This window comes from Microcaecilia unicolor, chromosome 10 (genome assembly GCF_901765095.1).
Source record: "Microcaecilia unicolor chromosome 10, aMicUni1.1, whole genome shotgun sequence".
Taxonomy (NCBI): Eukaryota; Metazoa; Chordata; class Amphibia; order Gymnophiona; family Siphonopidae; genus Microcaecilia; species Microcaecilia unicolor.
This window is the reverse complement of record NC_044040.1, coordinates 83,487,854-83,512,666: the sequence shown is the minus strand read 5'-3', so window position 1 is coordinate 83,512,666 and position 24,813 is coordinate 83,487,854. Positions and strand designations below refer to the sequence as shown.

Below are 24,813 nucleotides of genomic sequence, written 5' to 3'. Positions count from 1 at the left end.
CCACCTACTGCCAGTTCAAACATTGGTGTGTTTGAATATGTATGGGGATGTGCATGTGTTAGCATGTATGGTCAATGTAGGCTTCTCTCTTGCAGTTTACCTTGTATTCCTCTATTCACTCTGTCCCTCTGGCACCATTTCTCTTCCCTACATCCATCTCTGTCCTTCACTTGCTAACCTCTTTCACTCTTCTGTTCCCCTAACTTTTCTTGCTCTCTCTCCTGCCTCCTCTCCCTGCATGTGTCTCATTTTCTTACTTTCTTTCTAACCCTGCTTCTTCCTTGTTTACTCTGCCACCCAACCCTGCTTCTTCCTTTTCTGATGCCATCTTTGTTAGTGGAATCTTGGAACTGCTGCCATACTCTTGTCATGGATGGATCATTTGTTGCTGACCTACAGATTATCTTTTTTTCCAGCAAAATCATTTGTTCCTTGTCATCAAGCAGATGAAGCCATTACGTATGGGTTATGTCCATCAACCAGCAGGGGAGATAGAGAGCACTCAAACTTTCACAGTGCCCTCTTGGCCAGCTAGCTCCACTGCCTCTTCAGTATTCTCTATCTCCCTTAGCAGGGTGCCTGCAGCTTGTTCGAGCTCCAGAAAAATCTGCCGGGAGGTGGTTCCTGGCTTGCCAGTTGTTAACCGGGGTGTTGGAGGCTATAGCAGCTTCACTTTAAAGGCACATAGGTTAGCCCTTTCCCTGCCTTACCCATACCTCTGTGGATGTGGACATATTGCCTTGCTTTCCCTGTCCTTACCCACCAACAGTGGATGCAGGCATATAGGTTCGCCCTTTCCCTGCCTTTCCCACTCATCTGAGCCTCCGGAGTCTTCAATACCTCTGCTTTCCTCACAGCTTTAAAAAAAAAAAAAAAAAAGTCGCGTTTTTAAACGCAGAGACGCTGGAACAGAGGTTTTTGACCTGATTTTCAGCAGGATCGTAGTTGTACACTAGATCCTTTGAGGTAAGAGTGTTTTCCAACTCCTCCGGGGTGGGCCCGCGATCGGGGTGATTTTGGCGTGAAACCGCCATCTTGGATTTTACCGCCGTTTTTCAAGCGATGGCTGCGGACAATGTAAAGCGCTGTTCCACTTGTGGCAAGCGCAAATCAGCAGCAGGGCTCTGTAAATCGTGCTGTACTGGCGTAGGAGCCGGCCCGAGCATGGCGAGCGATGTTTCTTCCCACTCTGAGCTGGCAGCGGGCGCCATTTTGCTTACACCACATGGCGCGGCCTCCGTGGACACGGAGAGACCTGAGCCGGGTGGGGCACCTCGAGATGAGGTTATTTCAGGAGTGGCTAGCACCGGACAGGATTTGGGTGCCCAGGGTGAGATTTTCTCCCCGGATTTTGTGCTTTTGCTGCATAAAGCATACATGATGAAAAGAGCCCTTCCTCAAGGGTCGCCTGAGGCTCCTCTGATTGCCCCCCCCCCCCCCCCCCCCCCCCGATGGATTCTGGCCTTGGACTGCCCAGTGAGGCTTTTTTTTTTTCCCGGATGCTTGGCCTAAAGATAAGCGCAGAAGGGTTAATTCCCCTTCAGATTGTGGTGCACCTTTTTCCCCCCCGTGGTCGGGGTGTGAGGATTCGGAGAACTCTGACAGACGTTCTTGGTCTGAGGAACCAGAGTCAGGTGCGGATTTACCACAGGATCTGGATGATCCCTCCGCGGTGAGGATTTTCCACCGTGATGAGCTGCCAGCGCTTATTTCAGATACCCTGCAGGCCCTCTCGATTGAAGATCCTGACAGTGGCATGGCCTCCTCGGGTAATCCCAGGATGGCTAGTACCAAGAAAGCTGCTCGGGCCTTCCCTTTGCATGACTCCATCCTAGAGCTTGTTTCGGCTCAGTGGGCTGACCCCGAGGGACCTTTGAGAGTTTCCAGGGCTATGGGGCAGTTATACCCTCTGCGTGAGGGACATATGGCTCGTTTTCAGATGCCTACAGTGGATGCCCTAGTCACTGCAGTGACAAAGAGAACTACCCTCCCTGTTGAAGGAGGTGTTGCCCTGAAGGATGCTCAAGACCGTAGGCTGGAAACAGCATTGAAACGGTCCTTTGAAATTGCAGGTCTCCCTGTTCAGGCGTCTGCATGCAGCTGTTATGCTGTTAGAGCCTGCCTAGCTTGGCTGCAATAGGCAGTGGCTCAGCCCGGAGATGGAGCGGAGCCCTTCTTGAATGTGGCTCCGTGGATGGAAGTAGCCTTGTCCTTTCTGGCTGATGCCCTTTATGACCTTGTCAGAGCTTCGGCTAAACAAATGGCAGTAGCAGTGGCGGCTCGCCGTCGTCTGTGGCTACGACACTGGGCAGCGGACATGGCCTCTAAGCAAAGGTTGGTGAAGTTGCCTTTTCAAGGACTTCTCCTATTTGGTGAGGAGTTGGAGAAAATTGTGAAAGGCCTGGGTGATCCAAAACCCCAGCGCTTGCCCGAAGATAGGCAGAGGCCTTCCTCTAAGGGCCAGGCGGTCCACTCCTCGTACAGACCTCGCTTCCGTGAAGCTAGAAGGTACCGCCCGGGGCATTCTGCTGGGTTCACTTCACGTGCCCGTGGTCAGCAGAGGAACTCCTTTCGCTCGGACAAGCGTCCCGCAGCCGGTGGCTCAAGATCAGGAGTTCAGGGGCGACCCTCTCAATGATGGTGCGCCGGCTCTCTCCTCGATGCCTGTCATCGGAGGACGGCTTTCCCTCTTTGTCGAGGAGTGGGCCAAGATTTCCTCAGATCAGTGGGTTCTGGACCTGATCAGAGATGGATACAGAATAGAATTCAACGCCCCAGTAAGAGACGTGTTTGTGGAGTCCCGATGCGGTTCTGCCGTCAAACGGGCGGCGGTGGAGGAGACTTTACAAGGTCTGATTCAGTTAGGGGCAGTGACCCCTGTGCCTCTCGCCGAGCAAGGCTGCGGCCGATACTCCATCTACTTTGTGGTGCCGCGAAAAGGTGGGTCCTTTCGCCCTATTCTGGACTTAAAAGAAGTGAACAAGTCCCTGAGAGTGCGGCATTTCCACATGGAATCCCTGCGCTCCGTCATTGCGGCGGTTCAGCCAGGAGAGTTTCTCACGTCTCTGGACCTGAAAAAAGCTTACTTGCACATACCGATTTAGCCCCCGCACCAGAAGTTTCTGAGGTTTGCGGTGTTGGGAAAACATTTCCAGTTCAGGGCCTTGCCTTTTGGCCTCGCCACAGCTCCCCGAACCTTTTCGAAGGTAATGGTGGTAGTAGCTGCTTTTCTCAGGCGAGAAGGTATCAGGGTTCACCCGTACCTAGACGACTGGCTCATCAGAGCAGACTCTGCAACAGAGAGCTTACAAGCTACAGCCAGAGTGGTCTCAGTACTGCAATCTCTAGGCTGGGTCGTCAATATGGCCAAAAGTCACCTGTCCCCTTCACAATCTCTAGAGTTTTTGGGGGCCAGGTTCAACACAGTCTCGGGCTATGTGTTCCTACCCGAGCTAAGGCGGTGCAAGCTTCAGAATCAGGTCCGTCTGCTCCTGAGGATGCCCCGCCCACGAGCTTGGGACTTTGTCCAGCTGCTGGGATCGATGACAGCCACGATGGAAGTGGTACCCTGGGCGAGAGTGCACCTGAGACCTCTACAGTATTCCCTACTCCGGAGATGGTCTCCTTTTTCTCAGGATTACCAATGCAGACTTACTTGGCTCCCTGCGGCCCGACTCAGCATGGAGTGGTGGCTCTCGGACAGCATGCTGCGGCGAGGAATGCCGCTGACGCTCCCCGTTTGGTGCCTGGTGGTAACAGATGCCAGCCTGAATGGCTGGGGCGCACACTGCAAGGGGAAGCATGCCCAGGGTCTATGGACACCCGAGGAGTCGGAGTGGTCCATCAATCGCCTAGAGTTGAAAGCGGTGTTTCAGGCGCTTCTGGCCTTTCAAGTGACCCTGGAAGGATTGGCTGTCAGAGTGATGTCGGACAACACGACAACGGTGGCCTATATAAATCGACAAGGCGGAACAAGGTGCAGAGCACTAGCCGCGCAGGCCGAACTGATTTGCCACTGGGCCGAGCTGCATCTTCAGTGTCTGTCGGCAGCTCATATTGCAGGTCAGAGCAATGTGCAGGCCGATTATCTGAGCAGGCATCAGATCGATCCAGCAGAATGGAATCTGGCAGACGAAGTTTTCCTGCAGATCTGTGCCAAATGGGGCAAGCCCGTGATGGATCTAATGGCGACAAGTGCCAATACCAAAGTCCCGTGCTTCTTCAGCAGATGGAGAGATCCTCGCTCGGCGAGGTTGGATGCCTTGGCTCAACCCTGGCCTCCGGGTCTACTTTATGTGTTTCCCCCATGGCCCTTGATAGGGCGCCTGCTCTTGCGGATTCGGCTGCACCCAGGAGAAGTGGTCCTCATCGCCCCGGATTGGCCAAGGAGACCTTGGTATGCAGACCTCCGACAGATGCTCCTGGAGGCTCCTTTGCCGTTACCTCTGGTACCGAACCTGTTGACTCAGGGACCGGTAGCCATGGAGGACGCCGGCCGCTTTGGTCTTACGGCATGGCTATTGAGAGGGCGCAATTAAGGGATAAAGGTTATTCCAATAAAGTTATTTCCACTCTCCTGCGAGCCCGCAAGAGGTCCACTTCCGTGGCTTATGCCAGGATTTGGTGCCTGTTTGAGTCTTGGTGTGCTTCCAGAGCCATTGCTCCAATGCGGGCTCCTGTCTCGCCGATTCTGGACTTTTTGCAGGAAGGTGTACAAAAAGGCTTGGCCTATAATTCCCTGCGGGTGCAGGTGGCAGCGTTGGCCTCCCTTCGTGGTAAGGTGGAAGGCGTGTCTTTGGCTGCTCACCCAGATGTGGCACGGTTTCTTAGAGGGGTGCTTCGGCTCCGACCTCCAGTGCGAGCACCCTGTCCAGCTTGGAACCCGGGGCTAGTTTTGAAAACCCTGCAGGCATCTCCTTTTGAGCCGCTTCGGCGAGCATCGGAGAAAGATTTGACACTGAAGGCCGTTTTTCTGGTGGCCATTACCTCGGCGAGACGGGTGTCAGAGCTCCAGGCGCTGTCCTGTAGAGACCCATTTCTGCAATTTTCAGAGTCCGGAGTCACGGTTCGGACCGTGCCTTCCTTTATGCCTAAGGTGGTGTCAGCCTTTTACCTAAACCAGCCTATTTTCTTGCCCTCTTTTTCAGAGGAAGAGTTTCCAGAATCTTTTGGGCAGCTGCACCTTTTGGATGTGCGCAGGACTCTGCTGCAGTATCTGCGAGTTACTAACTCTTTCAGGACTTCTGATCATCTGTTTGTTTTGCTATCCGGTTCTCGCAGAGGGTCTCCAGCGTCTAAAGCCACTATTGCCTGCTGGCTCAAAGAAACTATCTTTTCAGCTTATCTGCTGGCCGGCAGGGTTCCGCCTGTAGCCTTTAAGGCACATTCTACTAGAGCGATTTCTTCCTCTTGGGCTGAAACTGGAGCACTCGCTCTTGAAGAGATATGCAGTGCAGCAACATGGGCTTCTAAGCTCTCCTTTGCCCGACATTACAGGCTGGATGTGGCTGCCAGGAGGGATGCGCGTTTTGGTGCACAAGTGTTAGCGCGTGGTGTGGCTTGTTCCCACCCTATCTAGGGATTGCTTTGTTACATCCCATACGTAATGGCTTCATCTGCTTGATGACAAGGAAGGAAAAATTAGGTTCTTACCTTGGTAATTTTCTTTCCTTTAGTCATAGCAGATGAAGCCATGAGCCCTCCCTGTATGATTGTCTGTATGCTGTGAATCTGTTTTTCAGGTTCTGTTCTAATTTCCTGAAGTTCCTTCCTTGGGAGAAAGTTGGAAAACAATCTTCAGGATTATTGTTCAGTTTAAATTTAGGAGGATGTGTTCATTCCCTCCAGCATGTTTTTTTTGGAGGATGTGTTGATTCTCTCCAGGAGGCGCGCGTGTTCCCCTCCAGTTCTATAAATAGGAGGATGAGTTTATTCCCTCCAGTGTGTTGGGAGGATGTGTGATTCCCTCCAGGAGGCGCGGGTGTTCCCCTCCACTTATACAATAAGGCGGATGAGTTTATTCCCTCCAGGAGGATGTGCATTCCCTCCTTTATGAGTTCATGCCCTTGTGATGGGCCATCGTTCGCTGTGAGGAAAGCTCTTGTGATTCCCATTGCGGTTTGCCATACTGAAGAGGCAGTGGTGCTAGCTGGCCAAGAGGGCACTGTGAAAGTTTGAGTGCTCTCTATCTCCCCTGCTGGTTGATGGACATAACCCATACGTAATGGCTTCATCTGCTATGACTAAAGGAAAGAAAATTACCAAGCTAAGAACCTAATTTTCCCTTCTACCTCATTCAACAGATCTGAAGAGGTCTTGCCAGCTTTCAGAGTTTGATCTTGCATATTTCCCTCCTGTTTTCACTTTCTTCCCAGATATCTTTACACCTCTCCCACTTGAGTCCCAGGTCCAATGCTGGGATGCTTCAATCACAGCTGGTTTGGATACTTTTGCTCCTGTTGGCAAGCAGCATATTTCCCAGCATTCCTCAGCTCCCTGGTATCGGGGCCTTTGCTCTCATGTGTTGCCTCCATAGAGCCAAAGGCCTGTGGCTAAACAACACTCAGCTGATGCTTGTGCATAGTTTAAAAATGAACTGTGCACTATAATTACCATCTCAAGAAAGCCAAGAGGGAATGTTTTACTCTGATCACTTGCTCTTCTCTGAATCCCAGAAAACAATTATTTTATATCATCTCTAGACATACAAAACAATCAGATGTTAGTAAAGGCATTTCTATCCCATCAGCTAACACCCTAACTCAGTTTTTTCAATTTAAAATAACTACTTTAAGTAATTCTATTCCATTATCTAAAACTGGCATGAATCTTTTGTTTCCTAATACGTCAGTAGACCGTCTGGGTTCATCATCCAGCGCTGTCTCCTCCGGTTGGTCATCTTTTTGTTTTTTGCTGCCTTCTTTCATGGAGTTACCTAAATCTTTATAATCTATGAAGCCTGGTTTATCTCCGTCAGATGTAATTCCAACTTCCTGGCTAGACTCTAATCCTCAAAGTTTGCTTCCTCTGACTTTGAATCTAGTGTGCAACAGTCTTTCTACTGGACATGTTCCTTCTATGTGGAAGCATGTGATTCAACCTCTACTTTAAAAAAAAAAAAAAATCTACTCTAGACATTACTGCCCCTTCTAATCATTGTTGATAGTTTTGACTTGCTATACTGCCATAACTGGCAGATCTAGGCTGTTCACACTCTAGCAAAATACAGAAAGGAACTACAAAAATTTTGTTAGAAAAGGGTCTACATTCAATCAAGGAGCACACAAAACCTAGTAAAAGAAAATGAGTGTAAGAGAAAAAAGAAAGAAGGGAGTGAAATGGGTTGGTGTAAACTAGAGAGAAGGGAGACAACTAGCAGCAAGTTAGAAGTAACTGTTCTAATTTGAGCATAGGGCCTCTTGAAAGAGCCAAGTTTTTTAAATTGTTTGTTTGAAGTTTCTTGATGACAATTCTGTGTGAATCGAGAGGGGTAGAGAGTTCCAAAAGGATGGGGTAGCAAAGAAGAAATCAAAATGTCTGATGGACTCAACTGAGCAGATCTGGGGCCAGGGAGAACTAAATGATCATTGTTGATGGAACGAAGGAGACAAGCTGTCGAATAAGGGATAGTAAGTGTTGCTAGGTAAGAAGTCAAAACTATGGAGGAGTGGCCTAATGGTTAGAGCACCGGTCTTGCAATCCAGAGGTGGCCGTTTCAAATCCCACTGCTGCTCCTTGTGATCTTGTGCAAGTCACTTAAACCTCCATTGCCTCAGGTACACACTTAGATTGTGAGCCCTCCTGGGACAGAGAAATATCCAGTGTACCTGAATGTAACTCACCTTGAGCTACTACTGAAAAAGGTGTGAGCAAAATCTAAATAAATATTCTAAATGTTTTAAAGCTGAGAGTAAGAAGTTTGAAAATTATTTGTTCAGCGGAAGCCAATGTTACTTTCGTAATAAGGGAGAAACATGATCAAATTTGCATGTGTTGTTCCATAAGAGGCGTATATATCAGAATTCCGAAGGATGGTTAATTTCTTCATGTTTGCTCGATAACATCCTAAATATGCAATATTGCAATAGATTATTTCAACTTAGTAATTAACAGAGAGAGAATAAGGGCTTGAAAGGAATTGTGGTCAAAAGAAAGAAGCCAATCTTGGAGACCAGATGTCTGTGGGGAGAAGGTGAGTTATTATACCTTTCCTCATAATGGTCATTCCTTGAGTCCTACCAAGCCAGTGAGAATATACCCTCTTCCCACCATTTGGGAAGAAAGAACAATTTCCTGCTTCATCTACTATATATAGGCTGACGTAGCAGTAGCCTCTCTGTGTGTTTATATCGGTCTGATTTTTTTTTTTTTTTTTAAATGTCGTCTTAGCTGAACACCTGGTCTCTTTAATGCCTATTGTCCAACTTTTATTTGCAAGTATCTCCACATTCTCTTTGTAGACACATTTCACATCAGCAACAGTGTCTTTTGGGGAGGGTTCATCCATCAGTCTTGTCATATGCATATTTGCACATACACCAACAGATAAATGCATAGGGCTTCACTAAAGCAGAGCAGTGGCAAACAGTACAGAAACAGCAGGGGACTCACTATACCGTCAGTACTGACTAACAGATCTTGGTGGTATGCAATTCCAAAATACGAACATTAAAACTTAGAAAGTTAATAGCTGGGTGGCTGCTGGACATGAAGATTGCCTGGTCACTTGCTTGCCTGGTGTGAAGGTGGCGGACCTCACATGTCACCTAGATAGGATTTTAGGTAGTGCTGGGGAGGAGCCGGCTGACTTGGTACATGTGGGTACTAATGACATAGGAAATGCTGGAGGGATGTTCTGGAAACCAAATTTAGGCTCTTGGTAGAAAGCTCAAATCCACAACCTCTAGGATAGCAATTTCTGAAGTGCTTCCCATTCCACACACCAAGAGACGGGCTGAGCTCTGGAGTTTTAATGCGTGAATGAAGCGATGGTGCAGGGAGGAGGGTTTTGGATTTGTAAAGAACTGGGCAACATTCTGAAGAAGGGGAAGCCTATTCCGGAAGGATGGGCCCCACCTTAACCAGGGTGGGACCAGGCTGCTGGCGTCGACAATTAAAAAGGAGATAGAGCAGCTTTTAAACTAGAACTTGGGGGAAGTCAAAAACGCATGATTTGGAACAAAGTATTTTTCAAAGATATCACCAAAACAGGGAAGATAGGGTATTCCAATAGCGAGGTTGCAAAAGAGACCTTAGTAGACCAGGTGTCTTTAAATAAAAAGCAGACAAAAGATTACAAATTAACACTGTCAACTGCTGAGCAAGGTGTAAATATGAACAACAAACATAGTTTGAAATGTGTATATGTGAATGCCAGAAGCCTAAGAAATAAGATGGGAGAGAGAGAATATATTGCACTAAATGAAAAAATAGATATAATAGGCATCTCTTAGACCTGGTGGAAAGAGGATAACCAGTGGGACACTGTCATACCAGGGTACAAATTATATCGTATTGATAGGGTGGATCGAATTGGAGGGGTAGCATTGTATGTTAAGAAGTGCCGTAAATCACTCAAATAGATTGAAAATTCTGTAGGAAACAAAACACATCTTGGAATCCCTATGGATTAAAATTTCATGTAAAATGGAAAAGGACAGTGATAGGAGTGTACTACCGTCCACCTGCCAGGATGAACAGACGGATGTAGAAATGTTATTAGAAGTTAGGGAGGCCAACAAACTGGGGAACACCCAGATATTGACTGGGTAAAGATAACATCAGGGTATGCTAGGGAGGTAAAATTCCTTGACAAAATCAAAGACTTTTATGGAGCAGCTGGTATAGGAGCCAACAAGAGGAGGAAAAATTCTAGACCTAGTCCTTTGTGGAGAACATGATCTTCTGCAGGAAGTAATGGTGATGGGACCGCTTGATAATAGTGATCATAATCTGATCAGATTTGATATCTGCTGTGGAGTACTATACACAGGAAATCCAATACAATTTAACTTTCAAAAAAGAGAGTATGGTAAAACGAGAAGAACGGTGGAAAAAAAAACTTAGGCGCAGCTGCGAAGGTCAAAAATGTACATAAGGTGTGGATGCTGTTCAAAAATATCATCCTGGAAACCCAGGCCAAATATATCTCATGTATTAAAAAAGGAGGGAGGAAGACCAAATGACAGCTGGCATGGTTAAAATGTGAGGTGAAGGAAGCTATTCAATCTAATAGAAAATCCTTCAGAAAAAGGAAAAAGGATCCGACTGAAAATAATAAGGAATGGCAAGACAAATGCAAAGTGCTGATAAGGAAGACAAAGAAGGACTTGGAAAAAATGATGTGTTGGAGGCAAAAACACGTAGTAAAAAAACTTTTTTAGGTATATTAAAAGCAAGAAGCCGGCAAAGGAATCAGTTGGACCGCTAGATAACAGAGGGGTAAAGGGGGCATTCAGGGAAGTCAAAGCCATAGCGGAGAGATTAAATGAATTCTTTGCGTCAGTCTTCACAGAGGAAGATTTGGAGAGATATACCGGTGCCAGGAAAGATATTCAAAGCTGACGAGTCACAGAAACTGAATGAAATCTCTGTAAACCTGGAAGATGCGCAATTTGACAAATTGAAGAGTAGCAAATCACCAGGACCGGATATTATACGGCCCAGAGTACTGATAGAACTGAAAAATGAAAAGTTGCAGAACTTTTGTTAGTAATATGTAATTTATCTTTAAAATCGAGCATGGTACTGGAAGATTAGAGGGTGGCCAATGTAACACCGATTTTTAAAAAAAGGTTCCAGCGGTGATCCAGGAAATTATAGACTGGTGAGCCTGATGTTGGTGCCGGGCAAAATGATAGATTATTATAAAGAACAAAATTACAGGGCATATCCAAAAACGTGGATTAATGAGACAAAGCCAACATGGATTTAGTGAAGGGAAATCTTGTATCACCAATCCATTACATTTATTTGAAGGGGTGAACAAGCATGTGAATAAAGGTGAGCCGGTCAATATTGTGTATCTGGATTTTCAAAAGGCATTTGACAAAGCTACCTCATGAAACATTCCAGAGGAAATTGGAGAGTCATGGGGGGATAGGAGGTAGTGTCCTATTGTGGATTAAAAGCTGATTAAAAGATAGAAAACAGAGAGTAGGGTTAAATGATCAGTATTGTGAATGGAAAAGGGTAGATAGTGGGGTTCTTCAGGGGTCTGTGCTGGGACCGCTGCTTTTTAACATATTCATAAATGATCTAGAGAGCTCACTGATCCAGCATATTCCAACATCAGTGAGTACTGCTTCTGTGGACAGGGTAGGGGTTCAAGAAGGTGTGGTGAGTAAGCGCCAACAAAAGTTGCATTGAAATCTCTTTGGGAAGCCATGGATGCAGTAAATTCTTCATTGAATAAAGTGGTTTATAAATTTTCTATGGATTTGAATCATGTGACTGACTCCCTGAATGAACAGGCTCAGGGAATAGAACAACAGACTGCCAAGGTGGTTAATTTGGAAGCTAAGGTATTCGAGTTACAATAAGTCTATGGGCTTTGGTTAAAGATATTGTTACTTCAAAGAAATTGGAATATATGGAAAATCGATTGAGGAAGAACTCTTTTTGAGATTTTTGAATTTCCCCGGTCCCTATTAATTGCCCCCATGGATATGGTAAAGAAGTATTTTCTGGAAATTCTTAAGTTTCCAGCTGAAACGCTGCCACCTTTAGCAAAAGCTCAATACCTGGCTTTGCCAGGTGGTAAAACCGGAACTGATTTCCAGGTAGCAAATTTGACTGACCTTTTAGAATCATCATCTCTGGAACTTGCTACTCAAAGAACCACCCTTTATTTTTGCACTTGAAGGTGATAGGGATACAGTCTTAAAAATTATATTTCCATTATATTGATTGTGAATTTATGGGTTCTAAGATTAGAATATTTTCCTGACTTATCAAGGAATACCCAGAGACGTCATCAGGAGTTTTTGGCATTATGCCCCTGGGCGTGAATTTTGTGCTTCATTTTCCTTCTACTTGTTGCCTGATATATCAGAATAATTCTTACGTGTTTAGTGAACCCAGACAATTGTTGGAGTTGGTGGATTCAAAGGAAGAATTGAAAGTGCAAACATTATAGCCTGTACGAAAGTTGGGACACAGCTGTCTACTGTATCTGCTTGATTTTGGTGGTTTCTCTTGATATGCTTATTTCCTTAATTTTCTATATAGGCTCCTTTTTTTCTCTATTGTGGACGTAATATAAAGTTATTTTTTCTTTTTAGAGGATGGAGTTTCCCTTTGCCTGTTCTAAATGTAATTTCTATTGCTTCCTCAGTTGCATTTTTTGTGATGTAATTGTATCATTTGAATATTGTAATAAAGTAAAAAACAAAATCTAGCTGTCCATGTCAACCATGTTTATAAATATCAAAGAATTAAAATTATGTAAGTACATTAAAAGTAGGCTATTGGTGAATAAATGTGTTTTAAGTAATATTTTAAAAATTTAGACAGGGATACTTCATTACGGATGAGAGGAGGGAGGTCGTTCCATTATTTAGGTGCAAGAAAAAAAGAAAGCTGATTGACGGGTTCATTCATAATGGGCTACTTTGGGACTAATCATTTGGTGGTTCTAGTCCCAACGTAGCCCATTATGAATCAACCTGTCAATCGGCTTTCTTTTTTTCTTTCACCTAAATTATGGAATGACCTCCCTTTTCTTACTCATAATGAATTATCCCTGTCTAAATTTTAAAATATTTCTTAAAACTCATTTATTCACCATAGCCTTTACTTTTACTTAATATACTTAAGTAATTTTAAATTTTTGATATTTATAAACATGGTTGACATGAACAGCTGTTCTCTCTGCATTAAGCAGGTTTGTTTAATTTATTGGTTACAAGTTCTTGTGTAATTGTCTTTGACTTGTGGAGTTCCTTTCTCTATTTTAATGTTTTGTATTTTAGAATTGTATACCACCAAGAACTGCTAGTCAGTACTAGCGGGATAGTAAGTCCAAGAAACATAAAAACAAACTCTGCTGCCTCTGTCAAAGGGACCTGGACCATTCCTGCTGTTTCTGTACTGTTTGCCACTGCTCTGCCCTGCTCTAGTGAAACCCTATGCGTTTCTGTTGGTGCATGTGCAGACATGCATAATGACAAGAATGACGGATGAACCCTCTCCAAAAGACACTGTTGCTGATATGAAATGTGTCTAAAAAGAGAATGTGTAGATACTTGTATATAAAAGTTGGGCAGCAGGCAATAAAGAGTTTAGGTGTTAGTTAAGGAGACTTTTTTTTCCCCCCTAAGAAATCGATATAAACACACTGAGAGGCTTCTGCTACATCAGCCTACACATATAGTAGATGGAGCAGGAAATTGCTCTTTTTTTCCCATACTGGAGGGAGGGTATATTCTCACTGGGCTGGTAGGACTCAAGGAATGACAGTTATCAGGTAAGGTATAACTATACATTTTATGCATTTGCTTTATACAGCAAGCTAATCATTCTAAAATACTGTACAGTGGGGGAAATAAGTATTTGATCCCTTGCTGATTTTGTAAGTTTGCCCACTGACAAAGACATGAGCAGCCCATAATTGAAGGGTAGGTTATTGGTAACAGTGAGAGATAGCACATCACAAATTAAATCCGGAAAATCACATTGTGGAAAGTATATGAATTTATTTGCATTCTGCAGAGGGAAATAAGTATTTAATCCCTCTGGCAAACAAGACCTAATACTTGGTGGCAAAACCCTTGTTGGCAAGCACAGCGGTCAGACGTCTTCTGTAGTTGATGATGAGGTTTGCACACATGTCAGGAGGAATTTTGGTCCACTCCTCTTTGCAGATCATCTCTAAATCATTAAGAGTTCTGGGCTGTCGCTTGGCAACTCGCAGCTTCAGCTCCCTCCATAAGTTTTCAATGGGATTAAGGTCTGGTGACTGGCTAGGCCACTCCATGACCCTAATGTGCTTCTTCCTGAGCCACTCCTTTGTTGCCTTGGCTGTATGTTTTGGGTCATTGTCGTGCTGGAAGACCCAGCCACGACCCATTTTTAAGGCCCTGGCGGAGGGAAGGAGGTTGTCACTCAGAATTGTACGGTACATGGCCCCATCCATTCTCCCATTGATGCGGTGAAGTAGTCCTGTGCCCTTAGCAGAGAAACACCCCCAAAACATAACATTTCCACCTCCATGCTTGACAGTGGGGACGGTGTTCTTTGGGTCATAGGCAGCATTTCTCTTCCTCCAAACACGGCGAGTTGAGTTCATGCCAAAGAGCTCAATTTTTGTCTCATCTGACCACAGCACCTTCTCCCAATCACTCTCGGCATCATCCAGGTGTTCACTGGCAAACTTCAGACGGGCCGTCGCATGTGCCTTCCGGAGCAGGGGGACCTTGCGGGCACTGCAGGATTGCAATCCGTTATGTCGTAATGTGTTACCAATGGTTTTCGTGGTGACAGTGGTCCCAGCTGCCTTGAGATCATTGACAAGTTCCCCCCTTGTAGTTGTAGGCTGATTTCTAACCTTCCTCATGATCAAGGATACCCCACGAGGTGAGATTTTGCGTGGAGCCCCAGATCTTTGTCGATTGACAGTCATTTTGTACTTCTTCCATTTTCTTACTATGGCACCAACAGTTGTCTCCTTCTCGCCCAGCGTCTTACTGATGGTTTTGTAGCCCATTCCAGCCTTGTGCAGGTGTATGATCTTGTCCCTGACATCCTTAGACAGCTCCTTGCTCTTGGCCATTTTGTAGAGGTTAGAGTCTGACTGATTCACTGAGTCTGTGGACAGGTGTCTTTCATACAGGTGACCATTGCCGACAGCTGTCTGTCATGCAGGTAACGAGTTGATTTGGAGCATCTACCTGGTCTGTAGGGGCCAGATCTCTTACTGGTTGGTGGGGGATCAAATACTTATTTCCCTCTGCAGAATGCAAATAAATTCATATACTTTCCACAATGTGATTTTCCGGATTTAATTTGTGATGTGCTATCTCTCACTGTTACCAATAACCTACCCTTCAATTATGGGCTGCTCATGTCTTTGTCAGTGGGCAAACTTACAAAATCAGCAAGGGATCAAATACTTATTTCCCCCACTGTATAGCTTTTAAATTAGTTGATCTAACGAATTAATCTACTAGTTCTAGTATGTCTCTTGGTGCATTAAGAAAAGAGAAAATACATTTTGAATAACTAGAATTCAGCTATCAATAGTAGAGAGCATCTTTGTTTATTCAGTTGAACAATCTGATTTCTAAAAATCCGTGGCACTTCATGTGTGTTACAATCATAATCTTAAATATGGGGAAATCATGAATATACAATTACTTGAAGAAAAATTCATTTGCATCCATGCCAAAGCTAGGAATTTTCCTGTAGAATGTGGTTAATATTGAATTATACGGTGAACTCTACTGCCAAAATTTACTGTCCATGCCACATGTTATACCCCTTCCTATGAAAATTGCCCTTTATTTATAAATGCTTACGTTTTCAAACTCTTGTTACTTCATTTGAAGCGTCAACTCTTATGGATCCTAGTATTGTATTTCCTAAGTCTCAAAAAGGGTGAAGAACATGTAGAGTAGAAAAAGCATAAGGCATGACCTAACAAAGCCAGAGTACCTTTATAATTTTGCAAAAATGATACAAATTTGGGATACTAAGATCAGAGGGCTATGTACTATGAAGATTGGGATATTAATAGGAATGAAATGGGAGGAAGATCTCTCGGGGATGTAAAACAGTTCAACAAGACTGCATAGAAAAGGGGGTAATAGGCAAAATTAAAAGAGGAGGAGATGGTAGTTCTACATTAATTGTAAAAACCTCATCTACAATACTGTCCAGTTCTAGAGTCCATATCTCCATAATGTTATAAGAGAAATAGGCTTAGGATCAGCTGCCTTCTAAGGACTTGTAAGTACATAGGAAATTACAAGGGGACTATAATGTGCATTATATGTTTTGAGGAATTTTTATAGGAGGCAGGCATGTTTTCACTGATGGGGAAGCTCTAAAACAGAGCTTCCCAAACTGGGTTGCAACCCGCACATTTGGGGTTTCAACCTGCGCGGGCACTTCATAGGTCATTGTCTTGCAACACCCAGGTATTACAAACTCTCTGCAGTTGTGTGAATTGGAGTCGCAGCCTCTGAAAGTTTGAGTACCGATCTAAAATGAATATTTGAGACCAAAACAAGGATACCATATATACTCGTGTATAGTTTGCAAAGTTTTTGACAGTTTTTATGGTCAAAAGTTGGAGGTAACCTTTAAGTGATAATCTTAGCTTGCTTTTCCACTGCCCTACATACCCATACTGGTTCCAACATCTTCCTTTTCTCTCTCTCCCCTATGCTGGCGATTTTTAGTGGTATCTGTTCCTGAAACTGTCCAGCCTTTTCAGCGCTGGTACAGGGCCATCTTCTACAGGACCATGCTCGGGCGCAGTGCTGGGTCATGCCCTCTGCCTGTGGAGGGGAGAGTAGGAAGGGCAAGGGGAGATTCTGGAACCAGCCTGGGCGGTTATGTAAGGGAAGGGATGGGGTGACCTATATGCGAGCCCTTATAGGGACATAGAAACTAAAGGGGGGGGGGGAAGTAAGGGGACAACCTGTTATTACATGGAGGTGACTTATAGGTGAGTATATTGTAGATTTCAGACATGAGGAAACCTCACAGAAGGGTGGTGATGCATTTATTGGTCTTACTGTGGAAACAGAATTTGAGAGCAAGGAATAAGCATGAAGGATCCTTTTGTCATGGGGAAGACAAGGTACACCAGAGCTTGGGCAGTTTGTGATATACAAGGGAATGTAGGCAGATAGGTCTTGTGGTCTTTATCTGCTGTGTTATGTTTTTGTTTTTCATATTTGCAATTGATACAGAGCACAATAAATAAAAATTTAATTTCACCAGGAGATCATGATTGCGGAAGTTCTGTCCACAGAAGTCTTTCCATCCAGGAGGCAACTGCGTATTTAATTGTAAGTAGCTAAGGGAACGGGTTTAGTAAGTGAGCCTGTAATTTGAAGATTCTCAATCATTCTATTGATTGGTTATGAAATAACACTTTTCTTAATTCTACTCTTGGTTAGTGGCCAGCTCCTCCCAGCTTATGACATTTTTACTTGAAATATTCTTTTGATGTGCATAAAAACTAGCACCTCAGCAATTATGTGTGTATGAATGGGGTTGAAATTCAGAATGTTAGACTGTGAAAAGGTTATCGTACAACTTTCCTGGTTTCGACTAGTTTAGTAATTATTTTGAGCCACGATTGTGGAAATGATTGAAAACATTCTGGACGCAGTATTTAAAGAGAGAGAGCATAGCTGCAAAATTAGGAATGGTAAAGTTGCCTTAGCTGCAGAAATGAATTGGTGGAACTCACATGAATCACACAGACTTAAGAGACAAGTGGTTTGTTTATTCCCCCCCCCCCCCCCCCAAAAAAAAAGCAACCCCCCCCCTCAATTTTATTCTCTATAGCAATGTTTCTCAAACAATGGCATCAGACAATAGCCATGTCTTCCCTATTAGGCATTCACTGATTTGTCACCTTCTAGTTTTGTCTCCTGGCACTTTCCTTAAAATTGCTGCTTCTGAGTCCACATGTTTCTGAGTTTAGGCCAGGTGTTGCTTGTATTTCTGCATTGTTGCAAGAAATTAAGAACAGAATGGAGTAGAGGCACTGTGCGACTTGAGCAGAGAAGCAGAGAAATAACAGCTGAGCAGCAGCCTAGAAGGTGAAAAGCCAGAGTCTCAATTAGCAAGACCTTGATGTCAGGGAAGTGGCCAGATGAACTCACCTACCCTGTCCCAGTATACCTCATCTGCCAGGTTGGATGGGTGCATTAAAAGAGAGGATCTATAGGGGTTTCGGGGTGGGGGGTGGAGAAAGGAGTTGAGCAAGTGCATCAAGCTGAAAAATATAGGTGAAAGTTTGACAAAACAGCTACCACTCTTGAGGTCACAAAAAGAGTACTACTGGTTTAAAGCACTTATTCATTCCGCACATTTTGTGCAGTTTTGAATGCTTATAGCACCTTCGTTGGAATTTGAATTTCATTCTCTATTCATTTTGCAAACTGATAGGTGGATCCCCTAAGATTTTCTTTTCTTTATTTTTTTCTCTGTAGAAAGCACTATAGAGCACTACAGTACACTTATTATTCTGGTCTGTACTAGTGAGTACAGACTTGAAATTTGATTGGAGTGTAAGTTTATTTTAAGAGATGTTATCTCACCTGTGAACCACTCAGGCTTACTACTCCATGCAGCAGAAAAAATATTCTTTTTGTTTTGCGTCAAGACTGACTATCGACCAGCAGGTAGAGAGAGTGCATAGTGCACACCACAATTCATGATTCTTTATTAGCTCTTAATGCAATTCTCACAATGTAGCATTTTTCTGTCTCCAGCAGGTGGACAAGGTGTGCTCCCCAGCTCATATTTGATCTGAGTTGCTCCTGGTCTAGTTAGCTTGGCTCTAATTTGATCTAGAGGGTCACACCTAGAGGTGTTTGAGTCACGGTCCCTGCTTTCTCTGTTGCTCCCTCTTCTTTCTGCATTTCACTCTGCAGGCAGCTGCCATACTTTAAAAGAAAGTTAAGGATTCTTTTTCTGCTGCACTGGGGAGTTTCTCTGCAGAGAGCACTCAACTGAGGGAGCTTGGAGGTCAGCGGTGGTAAACTTGACTCTACCATTTTAATTCTTCCTGTCTGTGCTTTGAGAGCATTTGGATTTGCTGCTACTAATCTCTTTGCAGAGTGATGCCTGCCAGTTTGTTTGCTGTGATGGAGCCTCAGCTTCCTTAGTGCTACTGCTTCTGTTTCTATGGCACCAGTTAATGTCGCAGCATTTCCCCCTCATGGTGGCTCCTGCTGAAACGGTGAAGAGCTGTTCTTGTTGCTTGGCTTCCAGAAAATATAGCTATTGTAAACATATGTAGAGGCGCCTTGATTCTGCACCTAGTTCAGGAGAAGGGGACATGAACATTTTCTCTGCAAGCACCGTTGCTTCCCCCGCTCCTCCGCCAGAGTTTGTGTTGCTTATGCACCAGGCTTATTTATTGAAGTGTGGTTAACATGGGACTTTGGTCGCTGTTTCGACATCAACATAATAACCATATTGGATCAGATCAATGGTCCATCTAGCCCAGTATCCTGCTTCCAGCAGTGGCCAGTCCAGGCCACAAGTACCTGGCAGAAATCCAATTAGTAGCACTATTCCATGCTGCCAATCCCAGGGCAAGCAGTGGTTTTTCCATGTCCATCTCAGTAACAGACTATAGACTTTTTCTCCTTCTATTCCTCCTGCCCCTAAATAGGTCTATGTAGACCACACATTTTGTGGACACTGACTCTGCCCACTCCTATGGTGTGTTTAGACCAAGTGTCTGTTTCTGGGCTTCGACCCTGAGGGAGTTGTTTGAAGGAGAGTGGCCATCAGAAGAAGATGACCCTAAAGTGCTTAGATTATTCATAAGAAGTGAGATCATAAGCATAAGATCATAAGCATTGCCATAACTGGGGCAGATCAAAGGTCCATTTTATTTATTTAAAAATTTTAGCAGACTATAATCTACCGCTCATGAAGCCCAGTATCTTTTTTCCAGCAGTGACCAATCCAGGTCACAGGTACCTGGCAAGATCCCAAAAGAGTAAAAGGAAAAGCTTTCTTCTTTGATTTCAAGACCCATGCTATTTCTGATCCTTCAGTCCCTTCTACTCTGCAGGCACCTTCTATTATGGCTTGATGTAATGGATCAAAAACCTTTCCTATGCAGTCAACTAACTAGAATTTGGCAGTTTCCTGATGCTGGGCTTAAGGTGGGCAGAGCTATGGCACAGCTGTATCTGCTTGTTTTTGAGGAAAAGGATAAGCTTCAGCTGCCTAGGGTAGACTCCCTGGTGGCAGCAGGCATGGCCGCAAAGGTTGGGACTTTAATGGACGTTGTTTAAAAATACCATCGTGGAAGCCCAGACCCAGATGTGTAATAATCTAAGTATTTGGCTGTTAGAGTCAAAAGGACATCCTTAGATCATGATGGAACAAAAGGGGCACTCGGAGGACAAGGCCATAACAGAGAGATTGAATGAATTCTTTGCTTCAGTCTTTACGGAAGATGTAAGAGATCTACTTGTACAAGAAATTGTTTTCAAGGGTGACGATGCGGAGAAACTGAAAAATCTCAGTGAACCTGGAAGATGTACTGAGCCAAATTGACAAGAGAGATAAATCGCCTGGACCGGATGGTGTACACCCCAGGGTACTGAAAGTACTCATGAAATCACTGATCTGCTGTTGGTGATCGGTGATCTGTCCATAAAATCGTCCGTACTACCTGAGGATTGTAGGGTGGCCAATGTAATGCCAATTTTTAAACAGGGTTCCAGGGCTAATCCAGGAAATTACGGATTGGTAAACCTGACTTCAGTGCTGGGCAAAACAGTGGAAACTATTATAAGGAATAAAATTGCGGAACACGTACAGATGAGGTTTAATGTGTCAGTCAGCATGGATTCAGCCAAGGAAAGTGTTCCCTCACCAATTTGCTTCATTTCTTTGAAGGTGTGGTTAAAGTTGTTACATAGAGACTCCAGTATACTTTCAATATCAAAAAAAGACTTTTTATTGTACTGTAGTGTCACTCTAAAACAACTGACACTATTAGCTGACTAAAAACTCTCGCTCATTCCATCCATTCACCGTACACCACCTGTATCTAATTGTATATTGCACAAAGTTACATTTCAAACATAAGGTATCTACCACTTGTTGAATGTTCTTACATTTTACACAGATTTTACAGTGTATAATGCAAAGGGACCACAAACCAGTCTACCCAGCACAGTGATCTTGTTCGTCTAACGCCACGCTTTCCACTTGGCCACTGTGATCACATGATAAACTAGCGCTGGCTGTTTAGTCCCAACTGTATAAACCAAGTTTGTATGCTTAACACTCTGTTAGCTGCTTGAATGTAGTCCACACGTTCACCAAGCGTCCTTGTAAGTCAACGTACAGGTACTGTATGATCGGTGACTAATTCATTAATCCACCAAAGATATCTCCTATTCATGCCGGTTCCCCGATGTTGGACCGCATTTCACAAAATCTTCCTCAGGAGGGAACCACCACCACATATTCAATGATCTAAACGGCAGCACGCCAGATTGGAGCTCCCTCAGGAGTGGGCCACAGACCGCCGCACTCCTGAGGGAGCTCCAACCTGGCGTGCAATATACAATTAGATGCAGGTGGTGTACGGTGAATGGATGGAATGAGTGAGAGTTTGTAGTCAGCTAATAGTGTCAGTTGTTTTAGAGTGACACTACAGTACAATAAAAAGTCTTTTTTGATATTGAAAGTATACTGGAGTCTCTATGTAATAGGTTTTAATTTTGACTCTGGGAGTTGAGCGTTGTCCCCTAATTAGTAGTATTGTGGTTAAAGTTGTGCCAGTTGATGCGTATCTAGATTTTCAGAAAGCCTTTGACAGAGTTCCTCATGAGAAACTCCTGAGAAAATTAAAAAGTCATGGGATAGGAGGCAATGTCCTCCTGTGGATTAGGAATTAGTTATTAGACAGAAAACGGAGGGTAGGGTTAAATTACCATTTTTCTTAATGGAATAAGGTAAATGGAGGAGTGCCGCAGGGATCTGTGCTGTGACCAGTGCTATTTAACCTATTTATAAATGATCTGGAAATTGGAATGACAAGTGAGGTGTTTAAATTTGCAGATGACACAAAACTTCAAAGTTGTCAAAACTACTACTACTATTTAACATTTCTAAACCGCTACCAGGGTTGCGCAGCGCTGTACAATTAACAAAGAAGGACAGTCCCTGCTCAAAGGAGCTTACAATCTAAAGGACAAACGGACTGTGAAAACTTGCAGGAAGATCTTAGGAAACTGGAAGATTGGGCATCCAAATGGAGGATGAAATTTAATGTGGACAAATGCAAAATGTTGCACATTGGGGAAAAATAATCCAAATCATAGTTACCTGATGCTAGGGTCCACCTTAGGAGTAAGCACCCAAGAAAACTATCTAGGTGTCTTCGTAGACAATACGCTGAAATCTTCTGCCCAGTGTGTGGCGGCGGCCAAAAAAGCACAGGATGCTAGGCATTGTTATGAAAGGGATGATAAATAAGACCATTATGTTGCCTCTTTATCACTCAATGGTGCTACCTCACCTTGAGTATTACGTTCCGTTCTGGTTGCCTTATTGCGAAAAAGATATAGCAGACTAGAAAAGGTTCAAGGAAGAGCGACCAAAATGAGGAAAGGCTCTTTTATATGAGGAATGGCTGAATAGGTTAAGGCTGTTCAGCTCAGAAAAGAGACTTCTGAGTGTGGGGGGGGGGGGGGGGGGGGGGGATGATTGAGGTCTACAAAATCCTGAGTGGTGTAGAGCAGGTAAAAGTGAGTCAATTTTTCATTCTTTCAAAAAGTAGAAAGACATGGGGATACTCGATGAAATTACATGGAAATACTTTTAAAATAAAAAGGGGAATTATTTTTTCTTTCAAAGAAGAATTAAGCTCTTCCAGAGGATGTGGTAACAGTATATCTGGTTTTAAAAAGGTTTGAACAAGCTCCTGGAGGAAAAGTCTATAGTCTGTTATTGAGATAGACATGGCGGAAGCCACTGCTTGCCCTGGGGTTGGTAACATGTAATGTTGCTTCCACAGTGGTGTGAAAGTCCTGCATCACCTGTGTGATAATGATAACTTTCATCTCTGACCAGCTTTCTGCCCAAATGTAAGGTGGAAAATATTGCATATCAAATGCCATTTTATTCAGAACTGAAGTTTGCATCAGTTGTATGTGTTTTTCTGATATTTTTTGGCACCTGTAATGGTTTTTATCCCGCCCATTGCTGTTCTATTAGGAACTTCTAAATTTGAGGCATTTTCGGATCGAAATGAACCAATGTAGTTGAGAGTTTTCTGACCAATGAATATGCTTTAGTGTTTAGCCAATCATTGAGGAGATTAAAACAATTATAAAGGCGCCTAAAACTGTGATTTTAAACACATGCTTGTTGGCTAGCCTTGAAGTAGTGTCACGATGAAGGCACAATTCAAGTTTCTCTCTCAAGAAGACCGGATTTGGGTGGCAGTGTTGCATGAGGAAGGCTATTCCAATCGTCAAATTGCAAAAAAAAAAAAAAAGTTGGATCCTGCTAAAACTGAAAGAGACCGGCAGCACAAAGGACAGGCCCAGATGTCGCCTGCCCAGAAAGACAACTGAAAGAGAAGATTGTGTACTGATACTGACATCTGTTGGAAACCGCAAGCTAACGTTACCACAGCTATTACAGGACTGGAAAGAAAAATGTCCAGTTGATGTATGCACTTCATCTGTGAGAAGGCGGTGTCTAGGAGTTGGCTTAAGAGGATGCAAAGCAAAAGAAAAGCCACTTGGGCTCATTTTCGAAAGAGAAGGATGCCCATCTTTCGACACAAATGGGTCATTCCATGTCAAGTGGTCTGATTTCAAAGATGTGCCCTGCTCGACCATCACGGATTTCGATGAAATTTTCTGTGAACATTCATACATGTCCCCAACGAACATTGGTAAAGTTTTATGTTCACCGGTGCAATACTTGCTGAGATATAGTAATCTGTTTGGCCCCATACTGCAGCCTTCTATGGTATGACTCCGAGATTTCAGCAACTTTGAGACACTGTATCTCCGGCAATGTTTTGTTTAGAGAAACAAAACTTGGCCATCTTGTACAACGTTTTGCGCTCTATTAAACAACAAAATAAAAAAAAATCTTCATGAGCAATTTCCATGAAGAAAACTTGGAGCAAACTTTGTCCTAAAAATTTGCAGCATGAAAAAATTGTAAAGTTTGGCTTTTTATATCTCTGGGATTAAAGGTGTGATAAATGTGAAACTTTGCACACAACAACTTATCAACACAAGGCTTTTGAATATAAAATTTCATTCTCCTAATATTTTCCATTAGTTCACAAATTGAGTGTAAAGTTGATGATTTTTGCAAAAACGCCAAAAATAGGGTATTTTTAGCCCACTTTTACAAAAAAAGACCTTCTGGAAACTCTTTTTAATCATTTTCATTAGAGCATGTTTCAAACCCCTTAAAGTATGGTTGGTTTTTCATCGCTGGAATATAAGGCCCTAGAAATAGGGACAAAATTGAGGACGTTGCTATCGCAGCATCACATGCTTTCTATTATTTTTGTTTTATACAGACATTATTAGTACCTAAATTGCGTTGGTCCATGGTGACATTGTCACTACCAGTTCAGGAACTTGAACCAGTAACCCCATCGCCATGAGTGGAGGAATGGTCTAGTGGTTAGAGTGGTGGACTTTGGTCCTTGGGAACTGGGTTCGATTCCCACTGCAGGCACAGGCAGCTCCTTGTGACTCTGGGCAAGTCACTTAACCCTCCATTGCCCCAGGTACAAATAAGTACCTAAGCCGCATTGAGCCTGCCATGAGTGGGAAAGTGTGGGGTACAAATAAAAAAAAATAAAAAATAAGGGTCACACCCGATAGCTGTGCAATACCAGCCACGGGTGGGTTTCTTGGATGAGGATCCCAAGCCTCTAGTTTGGTTTCTTCATCAAGGTTCCAAAGCCTTGTGTGGGTATCTGTCCGGTTTCCAAGCCGACGATTGTGCAGCTTATCCTAGGTTCCTAAGCCTAAAGTGGGTATCTTAAATGGTTCCCAAGCCGAAGTCCCTAATGTTTGTATGAACTGCCAAATTCCAACGATTGCTTATTTATTATTG

The 24,813-nt window shown here is 43.8% G+C and overlaps 1 protein-coding gene across 1 annotated transcript in view; it reads left to right on the top strand.

Annotated features, from left to right (window-relative positions):
* Positions 1-24,813, top strand: part of LEMD3 (LEM domain containing 3) — a 372,137-nt gene that overhangs the window by 122,750 nt on the left and 224,574 nt on the right. Inside the window, 1 exon segment of the mRNA XM_030216941.1 lies at positions 16,948-17,015. Coding sequence (XP_030072801.1) covers positions 16,948-17,015 — 68 coding nt within the window.